This window comes from Alligator mississippiensis, chromosome 1 (assembly GCF_030867095.1).
Source record: "Alligator mississippiensis isolate rAllMis1 chromosome 1, rAllMis1, whole genome shotgun sequence".
Classification (NCBI taxonomy): domain Eukaryota; kingdom Metazoa; phylum Chordata; order Crocodylia; family Alligatoridae; genus Alligator; species Alligator mississippiensis.
This window is the reverse complement of record NC_081824.1, coordinates 140,776,529-140,798,665: the sequence shown is the minus strand read 5'-3', so window position 1 is coordinate 140,798,665 and position 22,137 is coordinate 140,776,529. Positions and strand designations below refer to the sequence as shown.

The 22,137-nt window shown below is 41.4% G+C and overlaps 1 protein-coding gene and 1 long non-coding RNA gene across 9 annotated transcripts in view; one reads left to right on the top strand and one right to left on the bottom strand.

Moving 5' to 3' along the window:
• The window catches only part of QKI (QKI, KH domain containing RNA binding), a 281,160-nt gene extending 264,379 nt beyond the window's left edge, over positions 1-16,781 (bottom strand). For 3 of the 7 annotated variants that reach the window (XR_001371952.3, XM_014596743.3, XM_014596744.3), the window contains exon 1: positions 16,250-16,489. Coding sequence is in view for 5 of the 7 variants with exons in the window: in XM_014596743.3 (XP_014452229.1) it covers positions 16,250-16,391 (142 nt within the window). In the remaining 2 variants the exon portion in view is untranslated. Of the gene's footprint in view, positions 1-16,249 lie in introns of all 7 variants that reach the window. The other 4 variants (XR_009455620.1, XM_014596742.3, XM_019479724.2 and 1 more) reach the window with 4 other exon arrangements.
• A 395-nt stretch (positions 16,782-17,176) lies between these two features.
• The window catches only part of LOC109281207 (uncharacterized), a 72,649-nt gene continuing 67,688 nt past the window's right edge, over positions 17,177-22,137 (top strand). For both annotated transcript variants that reach the window (XR_009455614.1, XR_002087773.2), the window contains exons 1-2: positions 17,177-17,770; positions 21,065-21,156. This is a non-coding gene — a long non-coding RNA (uncharacterized LOC109281207). The remainder of the gene's footprint in view (positions 17,771-21,064; positions 21,157-22,137) is intronic.

The following is a 22,137-nucleotide window of genomic DNA, read 5'->3' as shown; positions in this document are numbered from 1 at the left end:
CCCCAGCTGGTCAACCTATCCCATTGTCTATATTCCATTTATAATATAATTTTACCTGGCCGTATAACTACAGATAAAGTGTCAGGAAGAATTGTAGGAAGAAGTGCTGCTGTTCTGGTCAACTTGAGCCTGTATATTCTTTAATTACTGACTGCATGTAAAGGGATACACAAAGCTTTAGGCAGGAAAATTTTGATGTGGAATTTGAGCAATGCCAAAATCTAAGTAAATGTAGACCCAAGACGAGATTTCAGCAGAAAATTATTCATGGTATTCATACCTTACCATTTTCTATTTGATTCCATCCACTAATAAAGATTAATTTTATTAAGAAGTCATGATTAAAACCCTCCAGTTTTACCAGAAGGTGCAACTAAGGTATCAGTGAGTAAGATACGTAGTTTCAGAAACACTGCAATTCTGCAGCATGTTGAACCTTATGCATTGCTTACTGCTTGAAGTCAGTGGAAATCTGCCATGCGGTTAATCAGACCAAGTCATTTACTTGATTAAGTTAGACTTCAGTCAATAGTAGTGGGCATTTCTTATGACTGAATATCGTTAGCAACTTTTCTTGACATGAATGAAAAAAATGACATCTCTTGTCACATGGTAATTAATTAGTTTTCCGCTGTAATGCAACATGGAAAGCTGATTTCAACTCAACTTTATTGAAAACAACAGCTTGCTTTTTGCAAGCTGCAGTTACAATTATTTCATGGCCCATTGCTTCCAACAATTGGCACACCAGGTTTCCGGGGCTATTTGATGAAATTATCAACTAGATAAGATAATGCAGAGTCAGAATTTACTTTCAGTCTTTAGTGTAGGCTGCAATCACACCTTTCAACAGAAATCACGACAAGAAGGGGGCTACTATTTTGTCAAATTTTATCAAATATTAACGAAAACGTAACTGTCTTAGAGACAAGTACATTCTGTGACACAAGGAAAGCATCACAGCACAGGCATAATGTTAAGTTTCAGCTTATCAGGGGGTTTTTAGACTATGGTAAACTTGCTCAAACAACATAAGCAAACTGAAATGTTTAACTCGGACCAAAAGATTAACAAAAGTGAACTGAATGCAAGTCTTGAGTCAGGCACCATGAAGAGGAAGCAGCTTTCAGAATGGAAGTTTGACCTTAATTTTGTTTCCACCATCAAATTCAGATTGTACCATATATCATCAGTTCAATATTTTTTTGTATCAGGACCCATCTGGAAACATCAATGGCCAGTCCTAACTTGCTGCCCCCTGCCCCCAGTGTGTACATGGGGGGCGGGGGGGGGGGGCACGGCACGGGGAGATGGCGGCATTGGGAGCCCCAAGTAGCCTATCACAGGCTGGAACTCTACCAACCTGCAAATGAAAAGCCACAGTTTCTCATGTTTTTCTCCTTTAAAGGAAAATCCATTTTTAAACTTTGTGACCCTTTCATATATTCTTGTGGCCCATAGGTTGAGAAATACTGCCCTAAATGACATTAGCAATGAAAAGCTTAAACAAAGAGCCACTAAAGCTGCTATTTGTTTTGTTTAAAAGTACAACTTTGTACACCATCCTTTAAAAGATTAAGTTCCTTTAAAATTGTTAAGAGATTTTCATCCTTTTTATAAGAGGCCTGCCCAGACAAAGTGAAGATTACCAAGAGTACATGGAAAACAGTACAACTGTCTACATAAAGAAAGACAGGGTTAAGAAACTAGAAAAAAATCATTTTTTAGGTACATTAATCTTATATGAAAACTTAACTAATACAAGTATAAAGTCCTTAGACTAATATTATTTTTCTAGTCAAGAGCGCCACTATAATTACCAAGTTATACCTACTGTTCGCTACATAATTTAATGGCTAGATAACCCTACCATAAACTTTTAAGGGTAGCAATTTCAATATTTGCATGAGCAATAAAATAAAGATTACAATTTTATTGTTGACAGTCTCAGTAATGTAACAAGGAAGGATGACCAGGGAACCAGCCCCAGGTGCCAACCTGTGGAAGCAAAAAAATTAAAGCAGATGCACTGCCTGACTGGCCACCACAAAGCGGAACCAGTGACACTGCCCTGCCAATATGCTGCTGCTCCCAGAGCACTCAGGTATCATGTTTACACCACTGGACAGTCTACCAGCTGCCATTACTATTAGTGTATGAAAATAACTAGTTGTATGGAAGCATTTTCATTTTAAATTTTATAAAGATGGCATCAAATTATGATGTATTAATGATGAGTAGCATTCTGTTTTTTACTTAGAGATTGCCAGTAAAATAGCCTCTTTTAGAAACGTATCAAATGAAAAAAATACAAACACATCTGAGCTGTCATTCTTTAAAAGGACTATTAAGCAATAAATCACAAAAGGTTTCATCATTTGCATTTAAAAAGTAATATAAACAAACGTTCATTTCACTGAAATGTGTATACTCATTTAGGTTCTCATTAAATCTATCATACTGAAGGAAATTCAAATTATGGATGTTTATATTTCTGGCAGATATATAGCAATGGATCACTTGCTTACACACACACACACACTACAAGCAAGGACTGGCATACAATGATCAGCCTAACTAATAACCTAATTGCCTTTGCTACTTAAATGACAAATCAACAGAAAATTAAACCTCTGATTGACATCAAGTGATCTGACGGGTTCTATCAACCAGCAAAGCTGCATGTCAGAAAAACCATATGAGTTTTGGGAGAAACAAGATTCCAGACTGAGCTGTGATATTCAAGCCTAAATCACTTGGAAAACCTAGGACCTAATTCTCCAACCCTTATTCACAGATGGCTGTCTGCTGGACTGTATCAAAGGAACTGAAAAAGAAGCACTACCGTAATATTTGTAATACTAGCAAACTAAATATAATTTAATAGGCCACACTTACACAAGTCCTTTAAAAAGTTTCTAAAGGAAAACAATGTTCTATTTGCAGTAACTGATAGGTTCTCCTCTACTATACTTTCAATAGATAAATTCTTTAACATCCTCATACCTTCTGAAAGAGAAAATCTGACCAAGTATTACTAGCATAATAAACATGCAGCAATTAAAGGAAATAATAGACAGGTGCAAGTCATTCAGACAAGTTTAAAATACACTCCTAGCATTCACACACTTTTTTCTACCTCAATATTCCACAGTAAAGCAACTGTAGTAAAAGCTTGCTGGCAATCTAGAATAAATCTACACTGTTTCTTCCTTGGTCACACTAGTTTTGGCAAAGAGATGAGATGCTGCTTCCCCCCCAGGATACAGAGAATGTGGTTTTAAGGGACTGGTTTCAGAAATGAAAAGTGTTCATGCAACTGTATGAACAGACAGCAAACCATAGAACCCAATGAAAGACACTTGCCATAAATACAACATTCTTTATGTTACATTTGGTACGAGACTGATTGCAAAGAATGCCTAACAATCAATATTTCTAGAACACACAAAAAGCATATTAGAAACAAATATTAGTTATAGCCTCAATAAAAATGGGTAAGTGAAAAGAGAGAAGAGAAAGTCAGTGTGACAAATGGGGAAAAATAACATAGATTAAATTACTTACCCACCTTTTGTATGGGTTCAAATATGCAAAGGGTGTACTTAAACTTAACCTCAAATTTTTATTTTTAATTTTAGACTCTGAATTTTACTCTGAAAACGCTTTATGTAGCAGATTACCCTACAGTGTTAACAGCACTGCAGAATTTGAGAAGTTGAGTATCTCATATCTCAATAAAGTTAACCATAAATTTCCTTTCTTCAAACCAAAAAAAGTAGTAGCAACAGTGTAAACAGTGAAAAAATAAGTTAGTTTTATAAGACACTAATATAAGATTCCAAGTGCTCCTTTCAATATGTTTAAGCTAAAATAATTATTTAACCTAAAAAATACTTCCTATACTATAAAGCAAGTTATCTGACAGTAAGCCTGTGAGGCAATGTCTTTAGTTCCTTCAAAATTGTTCATATCAAAGCACTAGGAGGCAGCAGTTCTAGCATTTGCACTGCTATAGTTAAAGTACCATATAGTTTAGATTATGGACTTCATTTCTGAAAAGGAAAAATTTCCAATAGAAAGTATTAAATGCTGAATTTTAAGAGGGCAACCTCTAACTTTTATATTGATGTCTTTAATCCAACAAATTAATTGACTACTGCTTTTCTTTCAAATCTTTATTTACCGGTTTTGCTATACAGATTATAGGAAAACTGTAATAAATGCTGTACGTACTGATTTCAAAATCAAAATCTAAAGATTTTATTGTATGTTTTCATGTACACAATATACAACATTTCATCTGAAGGTAAGCACATCATTTTCTTTGGTCTTTATACTATAATTATGATTTTCAATCCCACTCGTTAATACATGTACAGTATTTGCTTTCATATTTACAGTTTTATATGTAACCAGCTAGCTTCAAGGCCTGGAAATTATTCAATTTTCATTAGTAATTATTTTCATTCCTTCCCGTTACAAACACAAAGGGGGTTATGACAACATTAAACTGTATACCACCTACATTACTATTATATACTTTATACTGTAACTACTAATCAAAGACTGAACTAGAAACAATATTCTCTTTAAGCATCATCACTATATGTGCATTAAATTAGCATAAATTTCTATATGAAGCCACGTAGTAAAAGTTCAACTGGAAAATAATTTTCAAAAGATCTGTCCTTCTAACTATTTTGAAACATTTTAGGCTCAAAAGAGCTGATTAAACATTTCAGCTGCCAAACTGTTCAATTCAGACCAAAATAAATCATTTCCATGTAGGAAATTCAGAGAAGTGAACCAAACCAAAATTTGTATTCAACTAATTACTTAAGTAAGAATGGAATTGAAGCAACAGACTTAACAGTTAATATAATTAGCAGTAATGTATGACTACTAGAGTAGGTAAGTCTGCACAATTAAACTAAAGCATTATACTAGGTATTATTATTGCATATATTGAAGCTTATCTGGCTTCTAAAAACACTTGCACTACAGACCAGAAGTTTAGCTGAAGACCTGGGTAGCCAAACAAACAGCTGAAGCACTCACTTTCTAAATCTGAGTGTATTATATTTCTCTAAACCGGAAAGAAAACACAGATGGGTTCAACCTTGGACGTTCCTTTATGAAGACACGATTTACATATGAAACACCCAGGTTTCCTATACAAATCTAATTAGACAAAACCAAAAACAATGAAAAAGTCTCCTGCAACATAAACCAAATAAAACTAAATTGAGGGGGGAAAAACTTGATTCCTTGGCAAAAAACAGCAACCTTAACCCCTTACTCTTGCTGAAATTTTCTTCCCAAAATCCTCTTACAGGATGCTGGGAGAAGTGAAAGCCTATTTTATATCTAGTTTAATCTTCTTGGGTTCCTAACTATTTCTTTATTCCCTCTCTGTAAAGCCCTTTGTGCATTTACTGCACAGTAATTTAACAAGCATAAAGATTATACAAACTTCAACATCATAGAAGTATTAAGCTAGAAGCACACACTAATCTTGCTTCAAAATGAATGTTTACTCAAATTCTTATTGCCAGGTAAGATAGCTAAGAAAAAAAAATCAGATGAAAAAGTTTAACTGAATTTCAGGTATTTATCTTAGGAAGATAGCAATTCATGTTATACCGGTCCTAATGACATCCTTCTGTTTTAATACTCTTGTCCCACCTCCCACTTAAAGTTGTTAGAACTGCTAAAATTCTGGGAGTACAAAGGGACACGTTTCTTTTCTTTTCAGCCAAGCACAGAACTGCTGTTCCTCCTCACTTAATTACCCTGCGTATACCTAAATATCAGCTGCCATCCTTCAAGACCTTGGCCTTAGCAGTGGGCTGTAGTGGCCATCTAATGCAGCATCCATTTCCTTCCAATTCATCAGCGTCAGCCTTCTTGCTGACACTCTTCAGGGCTGCCTGGTTGATAAATCGCTCTGTTATTCACCCTATGTTAATCTGAGGCTGATGCAAGCGTACCTTTCTGACTGAAGACACTTAGCAATATTAAGACACTGCACTACCAAACAGCCTTAACGTGCATTAAACCTCCCATTTGGAACAAACACATTTCCTCATGAATAGTTATGAATAAAATACAGTTAGTAAATCAATAGGCACTAGGTTGATGTGTCCTATTACCTACATAGCTTAGGCACTGTCCTCTGATTCCCTGGTAACTACACTTAAGATTATGAGTAACTGGAAATACTACAAAACCTGTAGAATTTAATCTAAAGGTAACCAATACCAGCCTGAAACATCCATTTTGGAGGAGAGGGCTTTTGTTGTTTTTTAAATTAATCAAGACTTAAGTAAAAACAATTAGTGCTTCCTTTTCAAGACGTCAGATTTGTTTTACTTCATAAATTCTATACATTTATGTTTAGTCCTCCTCAAATAAACCAGCAACCTATTTTTTCAGTTTGTTCTAAAACAGCTTTGATTCTACATTAAATAGTCTGAAGTATTTTTTTTACAAAATCAGAAAAATAATTTAGTCAGTTTGTTACCCATTGGTTAATCACTAAAACCTTTCTACATGTATGGAACAAAGAGATACTGTAACCAAATATGTCTTCCCAAAACTTAAAAGTAAGAACTTCTTTCCATTTAAAAGCAAACAAACAAACAAACAAAAAAACCCTCTAAGGTTTGTCTGATCTCTAAGAAACAGCAACACTGGACACCTGTACATTGTATGCAAACTGAATTATCTTCTAGGTAAGAAATTGGCATTATGTTACTCCTTTAATTAATCTCCGCTATGTTATCTCCGCCTATGTTTTACTTAACCTGCAAGTCATCTGTTATAGCATGTGCATCTATTTACATCAAATATCAGGCGAGGAGATAACACAATCCCAACTAAAGATCTGTTATATAAATGCATATCTTCATAGAAAAGGTGCATAAGGAACACAAGTTCCATTAAATACCTAAGGCTTTGTCAGAGAGGGGGACACATTTTTTAAAAAATGCATGTACTTTGTCTCTGCAAGATCTTGCAGCAATATAGTAAATAGTCTTGGGAGAAAAGGGGAAAGAGAATTTATTTATTTATTTATTTTTACTTACAACAACCCTTGGAATACAAATCATACTGAATTGTCATCATGATAATTTCAACTGGAATTTTTAAGGTCGTTTGATAACACACTAAACAACCTATTAAATGGACCAGATTTAGATTGTTAAGACACTCTTGTCCAAGTATTATCTGCATAAGCTAATACATTTCAATTCTTTTATATTATAAAAGGATGTTACCATTTTATAGTCCTTGGGGTGCAAACTAACCGAAGTAAATGGGTGCGCAAAATAGTTAATCACAAATAGAACAGAGTTGTGGTTTACATTACACTGGCTGCTCCAGAGTAATCGCCTGTGTGAATGCTCTGACTCCCTGTAAATTTACCCCTCAACAAAAGGGGGCAGGCCACCCTAGATTAGCTTTCATTTACCACAGGATGAGAACACGTACATTGGCAGTCAGTGCAAAGCAGCTAACAGTTTAAAACCCCACTCCCCTTTACTTCACAGTATTGTTTGCATGTCCATCCGCAGAGACCTAAACTGAAAGAGATTTAATCTTGTATTCATAAGTAAGAAACCAGTTGGTCTAGCTATCATCAAAATTTAGGGACATGGAAAGTTTTGTAAAAAATATTTTCACTCCTACACCTCTCAATCACATGAACGCAAGGTACTCAATCTAATTTAACACCTACTGCACCTGACTTTTGATGTTCATGTTTACAGACAAATCAACAAAGAATGCTGCTACCTCTTGAAAAACTGGCCACCATCAAGTGGAAGTGCTACACAAAAAAGGATGAAAAAGCAATTTCAGGTACTTAACCCCTGTCAACTAAATACGAAATATAAACAGATGCAGCATACCACGGACATCTACATACGAGACATCGCTCCTTTACTTTCCCAGAAATTAAGACATGCTATGTCTCCTGTACTTTAATGAAAAAGTAGGTATGGTGCGCGTGTGTGGGAGGGAGGGGCAGAGTAAAGTTTTGAGAAAGCAAGCACTGACTCAGTGATATTTTTTTCTCTTAACGTGCTTAATTCAGGTCTCAAAAATTAATTTCAGAAGGTGAAGGGTTCAAAATGCCAAGGAAGTTTAATACCTCCTGGTTCTACACTTGCTCACAAGCCAATTCTTAGTCCAATCTCAAAAAGACAAGCTTCCACATAACAATTATTAGCATTAGCACCTGTTGATGACTTGAAATGAAGATAATTTAGGTTATTAAGATTAGCTAACTTTCTTATCCAGAAGGGGTCCTACCAGAACAGGCAGGCATCTTCCCCTGCCTATGCTTAATTATCATTTGTTGATATTGATTTACCAACTTTATCCTGAAATAGTACAAGCCTTTCTTGTAATAAATTTTACAACTGACCAAAAGAAAGCAGTGATATGTATAACACTTAACAGCTTTTTCCTTTTCTTCCAAAAGTTCTGTGCTGTTGTACTAATACACAGCTGACTGTCAGCCGTATAACATGGACATTTTTTCATAGATGATTCCCACATAGGTTTCCTGCATACACTTATTTTTCCTTATAAATAAAGGAAAGCACTTCCTAGAGTGCAGTAATGAGGTCAAAGTCACTCAACCCCTAGGACAGGCCATTTACTGAGAAGCACAGGAACCTACCAGAACCCATTAGAATTAAACAGAAAGAAACTGAATGCTGAGATTTATTTTATATCCACAGCAGAGAGAACATTTTGAAAAATCATGCAGACCAGGAGCACAAGTCCCACTGGCTTTAAAAGTTACTTATGCTTTGAAGCTACCTAAGGCACTATTAAAGATCCAAGCTTGGGGATTTAACAGAAAGATCTACACACACAAAAAGATTACTTAACCCATTCGCAAATCTGTTGCAATAAGCTGTGGTCGTCATCTAGCTCATCTCCCCTGAATTGCATATTTTTTTCCAATGAGCTGAAGGGAAAGTGACTCATATTTGCCACTACCAGAATCTGACAAATGAGTGGATAAGTATAAAAATCAGTGCCAAAACAAAAAAGTACTTGAAAATAATTTACAACTGGTACTTTTCACTCTCAATGGAGTGAAACTGGCATTTAAAATTGGCATTTTGTTACATCTTTCAGATCTAGAATGCTAAAACTGTTATGGAATCATGGGCTATCAAAGCTGGAACTTTCATTTCTAAGCCCTCATGACAAATTATCTACGTTAACATGACAGCTTACATTAAAAAAAAAAAAAACATGCACTTTAATTCACATGATTTTCTACCTCTTAGGTCCTACCACAATGGGAACCAGACAAGTTTATAATGGTAACAGGGATAACAAAATGGAATGCCAGTTCTACTGTACCTAAAATTGATGGCTGATTTTATTTTACAAAGTGTATCTCTGTCATTTGTCTAGTTAATTACTTATGGGAATGTTCATTTGCTATTTAACAACTAGTAATTAACAACTCCTATTTCTATCAAAAGTATTTTCAATAAAGAAGTTTAGGTACATTCAAAATGATCCCAGTACAGCAAGCAAATATCTTAACACACAAAAGTTTCAGAAAATTTTAACTCAAGCCATTCTCAGCAAAATAGAAGCATAGAACTCCGTAACAGCAAGCAAAACCCCATTCTTAGCTCCAACCAAGTAAAGAGTTCACTTGGATTAAACATTACATCAAACTTTCACCTCAAGAATATTAAACATAGCTTCACTTTGCTTATCACCAATAGCCCCTCTGATTATAACAGTTGAAGAAATACATGCCAATCATCCTTCAGCTAAGCCAATACAAATAAGTTAGACTTAACTCAATCAAATAGCAACTATTTTACTGTTTCTAATAAAACTAATAGTATTAAAAACACTGCTGCTCCTCTCTAAACTACAGAATTAAAGGAAAACTCAAGGATAGGCAATTCTAATGAAAATCCATGTGGCAAAATGCACATGGCCTCAATGAGAATTTTCTGAATTATGTTTCAGTAAAAACAAGGGTCAGTGAGCGAGGGCATTTCATTACTGCATAGTCCCCTCTGCAAAGGAGTTCCCCCCCGCCCCAGAGAAGTCGAATAACTTATCTGTTTCTATACAGACTCCTGCTGTATTTCAATCAGCCTGAGCTGTCAGGATGGCCTAGTAATTAAGCTTAATGCAGGCCTCTCCTGTCAACCACAGAGTATACACCAAATCAGCATTTAATACTACACCTAATTAATAGGATTTTTTTTTATAATAAAACAGTCTCCAGTAAAGAGAGTACCCTGAGATAATGAAGGGGAATTAAAGACTATCCATAACATGCCTGTCTCTCAAAAGCTAATGATTAATATTATTTCAATGCATGTCCTGTATAGTTCTTTAATTCTCATTTTGCCATATATTCTCTTCCAGGAAGAAAACTTTTTTTTTTTTTTTTTTTAAGTGACCCATAAAAAAAATAAAGCTAAAAAAAGTGTGTCAGAGAAGTTGGGAACTGGAAATAAAACATTTCACATCCCATCTCCCCTCCCCCTGCTAATACACACAAATTACTCATGGAAAAAAGAGCATTTTTCACTTCAGTTTTGAAGACCTGACTTGCGCATTTTAGACAGAAACGTGTCAAATCATCGCTTTTCACATTCGCTGCATTCTTAGATTTCAAACACCTCTCACATAATTCAGAAAAACTTTAGAAACATTTACATTAAAGGAATATGTTTCCTATTTTTCCTTCCTGAAAACAGCAACTATGTTTCTTAATCAGATCTGTTCCTGACTTGAAGTGATAGCTGTTTACAGAACAACTAGTTAATGAGGAAACAATATAGCCAGGCTACAAAATGTAAAAGAACCAGACCTGAACAAACACAAAAGGAAGGTAAAAAGTATTAAAAGAATGGTTTGCTAATTAAAGTTTCCAATTCATACTGAACTTAGTTCTACACTATGATTAATGTACTTTTTAAAAACCTGGCACAAATGCACATCTTTGTATTACAGCTGCCTAACGCTCTCTATAGTGTAAAAAAACAAAAGAGCATAAGTCTATATTTTTCTTCAACTCTTAAAAAAACCCTCCATTTTCTGTTACAACACTTTTGAACAGAATATTTTCGGATGTTCTAGATTCCCTCATAAATGTATTTTTAAATAGTTAATTACTGGTAACTTAACTACATGTAACCTGCTGTAAAGCAAACTAAACTGAAAAAATGGTTCCTCTAAATTTCAATTCTAATAAGTTAATATATTATCCAATGTTTTTAGAAAGTTGGGTCAAGTTGATTGGGTTGCTTATAGCACTGTGAAAGATAACGAAACGCTGGTAAAAACAGCTTGTGTCAGAAAAAAGATCCGATGGGGGGGGGGTTAAACTCTATTTTTCTTGGGAAACATTTCAAATCATTTACACAAATAACTGAAGAGATTCGGTATATAAACAACACTTCTCTTAGATTTTTCAATGTGGCTTTTGTTCCAATGTTAACACTGAAATTAACACAATTACTATAAACTACTGTATGGCCTTGTTGCTTACCAGGTTCTGAAAACAAAGACTTAGGACCTCTATAACCCTGGTTGTTATCGAATCATCTTATTTGTTCTGCTCCTTCGTTGAAAGTTATAGCACAAAATGCCTAAAATGGTTCAAAAGTGGGCACTTCTGGTATACTGCAAATAAAATATCACTTGTCTTTTGTTAATATACTTTCAATGGCCCAATGTTTACTGTCTTATTCTTGCAGTTAAAAATTAGTTTTTAGAAAGTTTTCTGGGCACAAGACATACCTTAGAAAGATATTTTGCCTCTGCTTAACTTTGCATATGCAAAGATACTTGTTTAAATTCTTGGTGTAATCTCATGTACAAAGTTAACTGGATTAACTCAAAAGACATGTACTTACACACTAATTCTGCAACCCTTACTCAAGATGTTGTTTAGCTGAAGCCAAGGAGACCACTAATACAATTGTGGCATTGGGACCTTGTTCCACATGTCTCAACTGCAATTTTTGGATGAAGCAAACTGACAGCAAAATTTAAGCATTTATTGTTATATTTGCTTTAACTTTTATTACACAGATCAAGGCATCTTACTTTAATCACTGTCCCAAACTAAACCTACTTATTTCCAAGGCTAACAAAATCATTACTCGGTTTATCAATTTTAAAGGTGTACAAACACCCCCTGCACCCCTGCTTTTGACGGAAAATTGTTACGGATAAACTCATACGCTTAAGAGCAAGTGTGAAGCAAGACATTTACATGGTACAGCTAACAAATAAAAAGGGGAATGCAAGAAAAGTGGTCATTCTTGACAGGAATCCACATGAACTTGCTTTACACTAGATACTGTTAGCAGTGCATGCTCCAGTCACCTTACAATCCACACTACCAAAAAAAAAAAATAGGAAATTGTTCTTAAACAGCAAATTAAGATTTGATACCACCCCTCTAATTCATGATTACTGACAAACAACAAATACTAACAACCTTCAAGTTTGCTAAATTGAGCATTCTTACTAACTGTATATCACAATGTTCAAGTGTAGCATTTTCTATGTAGAGCTACAAACAGTTATGGCCAGAATAAACTTTTTATCCTTCTCAAAACAGTAAAAAAGATGAACTTGTTCAAGCCAGTTGTAGTTTAAGAACTTTGTACTGCATCTTTTAAAAGTATGAGCAGAGTAGCTTTCATTTATTTTAAAAGCTTGGAATATATTTACAAAATTCAACATGTATATATTGTTAAATAACCATGAACTACAAGAAACAATGAATAACGTATTCATTTTGTGCAATGAGACATATTTTAAAAGCAGCAGGAAAACTAAGCTACAAAAAATGCCCATTGTGTAGCTTAAAATAAGGTGCAAGTATCTCAGAAACTAGAACTGAAGTGCAGAAAATTCAGGTCACATCTGATGGTGCAAACAATTACAGGAAATACAGCCCACTCCAGTCAGGAAGCACCCCCTCTTCCCACAGGTTTGCACTAGTCTGATAAAAACAATCTAACTTCCTACTTATTATGCTGTCCATTTTAAACATCCTTGATAATCTACAAAAGCATTCTTTATGCTTATGGAGATGAAAAGACTACAATTTGAAAAATAATTGTAAGATGAGCAAAAACAATGTTAATGCATCTTCCAAGCAAGGTGCATTTTTAATCAACCTGCACAATCTTAACTTTAAGAGTTTACTGTAGTATTGAACAGTAACTGTGCTTGTATTAAAAAAAAAAGTTATCAAATTTTACTTTCATCATGTTTTGAGATCAAGATTCAGAAAAACATTGAAAATGGGGAGATGTTTTAGATAATGAAGTTCATAGTAAGAGATATTTTGTGTGCCATGTAATTATATGTCTAAATCCTAAAATAAAGTAAAACAAACTCCAAAAAACGCCAAGGCAATAATTTTATGCCTGTTTGAATTTCTGCTTCTGATCTGGCAAACCATATAAGATCAAATGCAAACCCATGTGTTCTTTTTAAATACTGCCACGTGCATATAAAAAAAAAAAAATCTAATCAGCAAAAATAATTCTCGAATTCTTTTCTAAAAAAAAAATCAAAAAAAAAATCAGGATTTCTCAGGACTTTATGTAAACGTTCTTTCTTTAATTAAGAGGGCAGAAGCAGAAAACTGGACTCCCTAGTCCAAGAGGCCCCTTCTGCAAACAATAGACGACACTGCTAATTCTTACAGTTTTACTACTCCAAAAGCATGTATAGGATCTCCAAGTTAACATGGATTGTATTCCATGTTCTGTGATAACTTTTTAAAAGATATCCCAGATTGAATCTCCCTACTAAAATGCAAATTAATCTGTTGAAAAAGTAAAACAAATAACTAAACCAAATTATTTCGGGGGGGGGAGGGACGGACTACTTCAACTCCTTTTCTCTTATTCCTTCCCCTCTAAATGTCCTGTAAATAATCAGGTGTTACTTTGCAAAATACATTTGACAGTGATATAAAAGTAATTTTTAAAGTACTTTAATTATTGTGCCTCAAAATAAATACTCTCTCTCTTTCTCTCTCTCTCTCTCTGAGGCCTCTTCCTAATACACTAAGAAACATGAAATCTGATATTGCTTGTGGTGGAAATGTTCCTTCTGTTCCCAGAGCAGAGATTTTAGTATTTCTTCCAGCCCTATCATGCCTGTTGTATAAAAAAATTGCCTAAACTTTTCCAAGGTGTGCTCACTAGGGTTTTATGCACAGTATTAATGTGGTATTTTCCTAAGATACATAAGCACAAATTTTAAGTCCAAAAATCCTCAAATTTCACTGTCTTCTAGTAAAGCTGCTAATTTTAGTATTAAGTTAGTAAAGATCTTACAAATCCATTCTCATCTTTCAGAAAAAGAAAATAACTGGCGCCCCTTAGTGTTCACATTTTGAAACCTTCATATATTTCACTGGATTTGCATGCAACATTTTTTTGACATTCCAAAAAGTTTTCTGCCTCCACAACTCTTCCAGCCAAGCACCAACACAAACAGGAAAAAGCAAGACAACTTAAAGGGATAGCAGAACTTTTCCTTGGGCCATGTAGTACAAAATAAAAGTCTGGCAGAGGGGGGAGGAGGAATGGGTAAAGAACAGCCTGACTCCTCAATAACTTCAAAATAAACTTTGGTTCCAGTGTTTGTCTCGGGTTTATGAAACTCTGCTAAACCAGAGACTTCCAGGATTCAACAAAATTCAAAAGATGCAGTGACCTCATATATACCTCCTCTTTCAATACCTTTTGACACTGGAGATGTTTCTCTCCCTTTTGTTCTCAGGACAGACCAACTTTGTAGGCCGCCTCCTTCTGAGATTATACGAACTTGAAAGGGGTATGGGATTTTAAAAATCCACCATCAAGCCTCTGGGAAGATTATTGATGCTTAAAATGCATCTTGTTGATCCAGTTTCTTCTGAATTAATATTTTCCTTACTAATTAACCTTCTGAAGATCAGGGTGACCCTAACTGTACGTTACAATTTTCCTTCTGACATCCATGCATGGCCAGCCTAGATCTGAAAACTAAACTGAGCCCTCAGAAGCACAGAACTAAAAACATCCAGACCTATGCTGCTGCTTCAAGTCCAATTTTGTTTTTAAATACTTCAAGTGCCCTTTTCATCTCCCATCCATTCCTCTCATTAACTGAGGAAGGGTGGGTGGGTGTGTGTGTGTACGTACATACATACACACACACACACACACACACACACACACACCCACCCACCCACCCACCCCTACGTGGTCCCACAACCACATTCTTACATGTGGATTTTTTCCTCCTCTTAAACCCTGACTCCTTCCCCGAACTGGCCGCTTTACTCCATTTTAAGCAAACAAAATGCAAATGCCAGCACAAACCCCATGGGCCCCAAACCCTCAAAATGCCTCAACTGCTTAAGACCCACCCCCCCAAGAAAAAAAAAACACCATGGAAGTTGGAACTGTGACAAAACCTCCCACTCCTGCACAGAGAGGAACGCCTGCAAGAGTGTCATTCTACAGAGCAGGTCTCCATGTTGGGCCCCCTTTCCCTAGCAGGAATAGGGAGAGAGAAAAAAAAAGAAAGAAATCTGTGCAGCCCAAGCAGGGAAGCTAAAACCTCTCTGAAAGCAGGAACACACACACACACACACACCCCTCCAGCCCCAAAGACCACACACACACCCTTCCCTCCAGCCCCAAACACACATGCACACACCCCTCCTCCGAGCCACAGACACAGACTCCCCCCTCTAGCTGCAAATAAACACACACACACACACACACACCCTCCCCACCAGCCACACACACATATACATACCCTTCCAGCCCCAAACACACACACCCCCCTCCTTGCAAACCATAGACTCCCCTCTGGCCGCAAGCAAACACGCAAACACACACACACACTTAACCACACAAACACCCCACCCCCTCCCCCAGCCCCGCCCGGGACGAGGAGCTGCGAGCGCCGCGCACGTTATTTCCACATGAGATCACTGCCCCGCCGTGGGGCCGGCCCGGCCCGAGGCCGCCAGGCCCGGGACAGCCCTCCCGACCCGTCCCGTCCTGTCCCGCGGGCGCCGCCTTCCAACTTAAGTGCGCTGAGGAAGGGGCGCCCCCCCGGGGCCTTGCAGCCCCTCACTTCCCCTTTGTTCCCGCCGAGGCCAGCCGGGGAGGGGGGAGGGGGGAGGGGGGAGGCGGCGTGAGGCCGGTCTTACCTTCGTCCAGCAGCCTCTCGAGGTGGTTGAAGATCCCGCAGAAGTTGGGCAGGCTACTCATCAGCTTCTTGTCGTTCATGAGCTGCATCAGGTAATCGGGGCTCGGCTTCGGCTTCTCCTTCGTTTCCATTTCCCCCACCATATTCCAAGCGCGCCGCCGGCGCCCCCCGCCCGCCCGCCCGGCCCGCCCCGGAGGCGGCCGCGAGGAGCGAGCGAGCGAGAGACACGAGCTCGGGGCCCCCCTGGGCTGGGTCGGCCGGGCGGGCGGGCGGCGGGGACTACTCCGCGGCGGCCCCGCGCCCGGGCAAATCGACCCGGCTCTGGCCTCGGCGATGCCCCTCGCTCCAACCGGGGTGCGCGGCCGCCGCTCGCTCCTTCCTTCCTGCCGCCCTTCCCGGGAGCCGCCGCCGCTGCGCTGGGTGCCTCCGCCCGCCCGCCCGCCCGCCCGCCGCCGCTGCCGCCGCCGCCGCCTGTGGCTGGTGAGTGTTAGCCTCGCCGCCGCCTCCTCACTTCTCCTCACTTCGCTCCGGAGTTCGCTTCAGTTCAGGCTGCACCGACAGCGGCAGCGGCAGCCGCGGCGGCGGGGGGGAGGAGCGGGGGCGGGCGCAGGGGCGGGGCGGCCGTTAGGCGGGGAGCAGCGCGAGCGAGCGGCGCCACTTGGCGGGGACCGCCCCCCCCTCTGTGCCCCCCCCCTCCGGCGCCGCGCGCAACTCCAACGGGCGGCGCCGTGCGCGCGTGCGCACACTGGAGTGGGAAGGGGGGGTGTTCTTCGCGGCTCTGACCCGGCACGTGAAGGGCGCTGCGTGACGCAGGGGTGGGGAAGTACTTTCTGAACGCGCCCCTGCTACTGATTCTGCTTGGGTGGGTGGAAGGCGGGGCGGGGCGGGGCGGGGCGGCGTGACGTATGACGGGAGGAGAGGAGCGGGCGCATGCGCGCCGCCGCCTTCGCACGCTGCTTGCATAGTGCGCGAGCGGAAAGGGGGCAGTGCGCATGCGCGCCGCGGGAGTGGCGCGACTGGCAGCCTTTAAAGTGGGGAGGTTGTGGGGCCCCTCCCACGCTACTTCTCCCCTCTCAGCCGGGCGGACGGGGTGGGGTGGGGTGGGGGCCCCGCGCCCCACTGGGCTGAGGGGCTGCAGGCCTCGAGCCTCTAATGCTTCTCACGTCTGACCAAAAAAAAAAGGCGTAGCCCTTCCTCAATTTTTCTCCCGTCCTAATGCCCCCCCGACATTAAAGGGACGGGCGTAAGGAGGAGTTGGGCTAGAGATGGGCAAAATATGGCCCACGGGCCGCATGCAGCCAGCGCGCCTAGGTCTTGCAGATGAAATTATCATATTGGAAGCCCGAAAGGGTCGGATTTGCTGAAAAACTATGCAAATACATATGCAAATAAGTTAAGTTGTCCTCTTCACTTTATGTTGTTCGCTGTAACATGCCGATGAGGGAGTTATTGAGAACTGGATCAAAGTTGAAGCTTTATTTTGAGGCGAGCCGTCATAAGAAAGCACTGACCTCAAAGTCAGGTGAGACTCCCTGAGAGTGACTTGAGTTTTGCACAGGCTACATGGACACGCTGCCTTGAAAATAATAGTACATTTTACTGGGTCAGTTTCACTGACAACCCTCTACACTTTTAGCTTCTCTCACTCCTTGGAGCTTCAGCCCAGCAGAGACTCCCTGTGCCTGATGAAGGGCAACTGCGCCTGAAAGCTTGCTAAGACCTTTTTTCCAACTATTCAGTTGATCTAATAAAAGATATCACATCTACCCAAAGAGCCTTGCCTGCCCAGTACATGTTGAACACTTAGTATTCTTGATTGTACATTGTACAAGAGCTGAAATCATCATACAGATATAATTATCATACGCCTGGCCACAATGCTGCCAACTGATTGGATTCGGCCCGTGTTGCTCTTCATGGGGCTGAGCCCACCCATGCCCATCCAGGGCGGTCCACGCCACGCTCCCACCCACACCCATTAAGGCACAGTCCCAGCCAGCATGTACAGCTTCCTGGTGGGGCTGTTCCCACTGCTGCTGCTGCAGCTGCCTATATACTGCTCAGCTCCCACTGCCTCCAACAGCTCCTCCTCCTGTTCCAGCTGTGCTGCTCTGGGCAGCAGGTAGCATGGGGAAGCTGTGGGGACATGCTAGGCACCACATGCCCAGCTAGGAGTGGAGAAAGCTGCAGCCAGGCAGCGCCTGCCTCAGCATGCAGGGGCTCCAGCTCCAGTTCCTGGCCCCCTTCCACCTGCTCTGCCCACCCAGTGCAATGAGCAGCCACCTGCAGGCAGCTGAGCACGTGGAAGGTGGCTGGGAGCTGGAGCCCTGCATGCTGTGGCAGGAGCCACCCAGCTGCAGCCTCCCCCATGCCTGGAGTGGCACAGCAAGCACAGAAGGAGGAGCTGCTGTAGGCAGGGGGAGCCAAGCAGTACCCAGGCAGCTCCAGGAGCAGCCCTACTAACAACCTGTGCACTGGCCAGGGCTGGGCAGTGCCATTGATGGGTGTGAGCAGGAGTGTAGAGCAGGTGGTGCTCAGCCCCATGTGGCGTACCATGAGGGCAGCCATGGGCTGGATGAGACAGCGGGGGGAAAACACACCTGCATCACCAGGGGCAGGCAAAATAAGGCCAGATCTAGCCTGCCACGCACTTCCATCTAACCCACGGCATCCACCAATTAATTTTACCCCACCCAGCCCTTCCACCCATGTGGGTGGGAGCGAGGAACCCATGTATACACCCCCCAAAATACTCTATTGCTACTCGCTCCTACCCTCAAGGGTGGAAGACACAGCTTTCAGGCGGGGCTGCTGCGGCCACTAGGAACCTTCTTGGCTTCCCAGGCATCCTGCTTGCTCCAGACACCAGGTAGGGAAGTGGCAGGGATGAAGGCAAAGCTGCAGCTAGGCAGGAGTGTGGGGCTGGAGCTGGCGGCAGCATGAAGCCAGCACCCAGAGAGGCCTGCAGCACAGAGCTTGGGTGGGCAGCATGTGGGTGTGAGGGAGGGTGGGGGGTAGGGGGACCCCCCATGTTCCACTCATGGTACACAGGCCCAGCAGGCAGCAGCAGCAGCAGGCAGGGGCGTGTGTGCCCGGCACAGGGACTGGTGACCAGCAGCATGTGGTTCTAGCCAGCACTACACATCATGGTGAGGAGCACAACCCCTGCCGGGCCATCTCTATCACCAGTGTTCCCCACCACACATACACAGCCTGGCACAGGAAGGAACCCCCACTCCTTATGAGGCTTCCCTCCTGTGCTGTACAACTGTGAGGCCTCCAGGTGCACGATGGGAAGCACCAGCGATAGAGACAGCCTGGTGCGGACTGCGCCACTCACCGCAATGTGCAGTGCTGGCTGGAGCCACGGGCCGCCAGGCATCAGCACCTCCGCCAGGCACAGGAGCCCCGAGCGCCCCTGCCTGCTGCTGCACCATGGTAGGAGTGTAGGGTGGGAATCCCCATGTCCCACCACCTTTCCTCACACCCCACAAATGCCACTCACCCACCCACACCCTGCACCCACACCTTCCCACATATACACACCCTCTAACATACCCTATACCCCCACACACAGCCACACCCACACAACTTCCCCACACACCCCACCATACACACACACCCCCAACCACATCCCCAACCCCACACATACCCCAACCACACCTCCCACACACAATATCCAAGACTAAGAATGTATGTTTTAGTTATTATGCAATCCTCTCTATAGTACACAAACCCAAATCATGACAAAAGTATTTCTTATAATAAAATTCATATATATTATAGTAGGTGTTAGACTTTTAGTGTACAATTTGTTTTTTTTCTGGTTTTAAGATGGCAATGCCCCCCCTCCAAAAAGGAATATTTCCAGGAGGCAAGGGGAGGGACTTCTAGTGGAAAAGTTGGGGGTCAAGGGTCATGGGTGGAACATCTGGTCCCAAGATGGCAACGGGGTGGGGGGGGCAGCAACTTTCAAGGGGAAGGGCTACCCATGTGGCCCTTGAAAGCTCACCAAACTTCGTTAAGCAGCCCTCCACCCAAAATAATTGCCCGCCCCTGTGCATCATGCCCCCCCTGGAGGTAGGTCTGCTGCATGTTCCCCCTATTCATGGACTGGCCACTCCTGAGCTACACTATTTCACTGGAAGTGAAATAGATATTTGATTTTCAGTATAGGATTTTTTTATCTATAATTTGTTAAAATGCTATCTTATGAAATATTCTCTGTGCGCAACCCTTGACAACTCACCAAAACTTGGTAAGTGACCCGCCACCCAAAATAATTGCCCACCCCTGAATTAGGCTGAATGTCCCCCTATTCAGTAACGTTCATTATATACAATATTAGTTCTGTTCCCAGAGAGGGGATAGCAAAGTTGAAATCTCAGTTTCTTCATTTAGATTCTTCAGTAGTATGTCACCTATATTCGAAGCATGGCTGTTAGAGGTGCATATCTACCCTGCCTTCTGCCTTTCATAGCCTAACTAAATAAGATATATATAGTACAGGCTTTCATGAACCCACATTCACTTCATCAAATTCTGTGAAAGTCGAATGAGAAGTAGAGTATGAAGTGATTAGAATACAATAGGCAGGAAAGCAGGGGGAGGAGGGATGCTAGGAGAGGCTTACAAGCAAAGAACCTATAGGAACAAAGGGGTCAGGAAAGTGAATCTAGGTAATGCGATAAGAATCTATAGTCCCTGCTTAAACCATACTTCGCACAGTCCAGCCTGTGGATGATTTCTTGTTCTACAATTTCTTGTTCAAACTGCTTTTTTTTTTCTTTTTTTGTTTTGTTTTGCCTGAGAACAGCAATCCTGTGGTCCAGGGAAGTTGAAGTGTTCTGCCACCGGCTCTTGTGTCTTCCTGCACCTGATGTCAGATCAGTGTTAAAATTGAAACAGGTTGTTTTGCTTTTTGCAAGTTTAAAGGGTTCCCCCGTCCTTGGCAAACCGTTCACATATTAGAAAAGCCTACTAAACTGTCTATCATACAGACAAGTTGGTCTTCAGGCTGCTATAATTAGGTCATTTTTAGATGCAAGTTATAATATACACTTGCTAAATTAAAGTTTCCATATTCAACTCTAAGAATGACTTATGATCTTAAAGTGCTTGAAGAATGCTTTATGAACATCATTGAGTGAGTGGGCTCTCTCTGTTTTAATAATTAAGTGAATTTAGAGCTTGTCAAATTGTCAGTTCTGAAGAACTAACTTTTGTAATAATAGAGTAGTGTTAAGTTCAGCAGGGATAGTACAGTTGTCCCCAACTTGCCTCACTTGGTATACTTTAATTGTGATCTGGAGGAACCACTTCCAGTGAAATAGTGTAGCTCAGGAGTGGCCAGTCCATGGCCCACATGCCATGAGTGAGAGGGGAAGGTGCTCAGTAAAGGGAGGTGCTGAAATGGAGGCAGAGGGTTTAAGCCTCCAGAGCATGGAGAAAGGCAGGAAACTTAGGAAAGAGGTGTCAGGTGTCACTGCAGAGAGGAAAGATAACCCTTTTCTGGCCCCTCAGTGACTGCCAAATTCAGGATTTTAGATCCTCACTGGTCTCATAACTGCAGCAGTTATGGGGCCAGGGAAGAGTTAACCTGCCTCTTGGTTCTGACACCTGCTCTAGCAACAGCATCCTGTCCCTGCTGTTCCACACAGCTGAAGGCTGGATCCACCCCCCCCCCCCCCCCCCCGGCCTCCATTCTGGTGCTGCAAACTCTTCTCAGGTATGCAGAGAAAAGAGGGGGACGGGGATTGAAATCTGAGCAGCACTGGGGAGGGGGCTGCACTTAACTTTGGTGTATATGCCAAAAAGATCAACACCACTGGTGGCCATCCAGTCTTTGAGCTTGTTCTTGATATCTGCTGAAATTGCCAAATTAAGCAA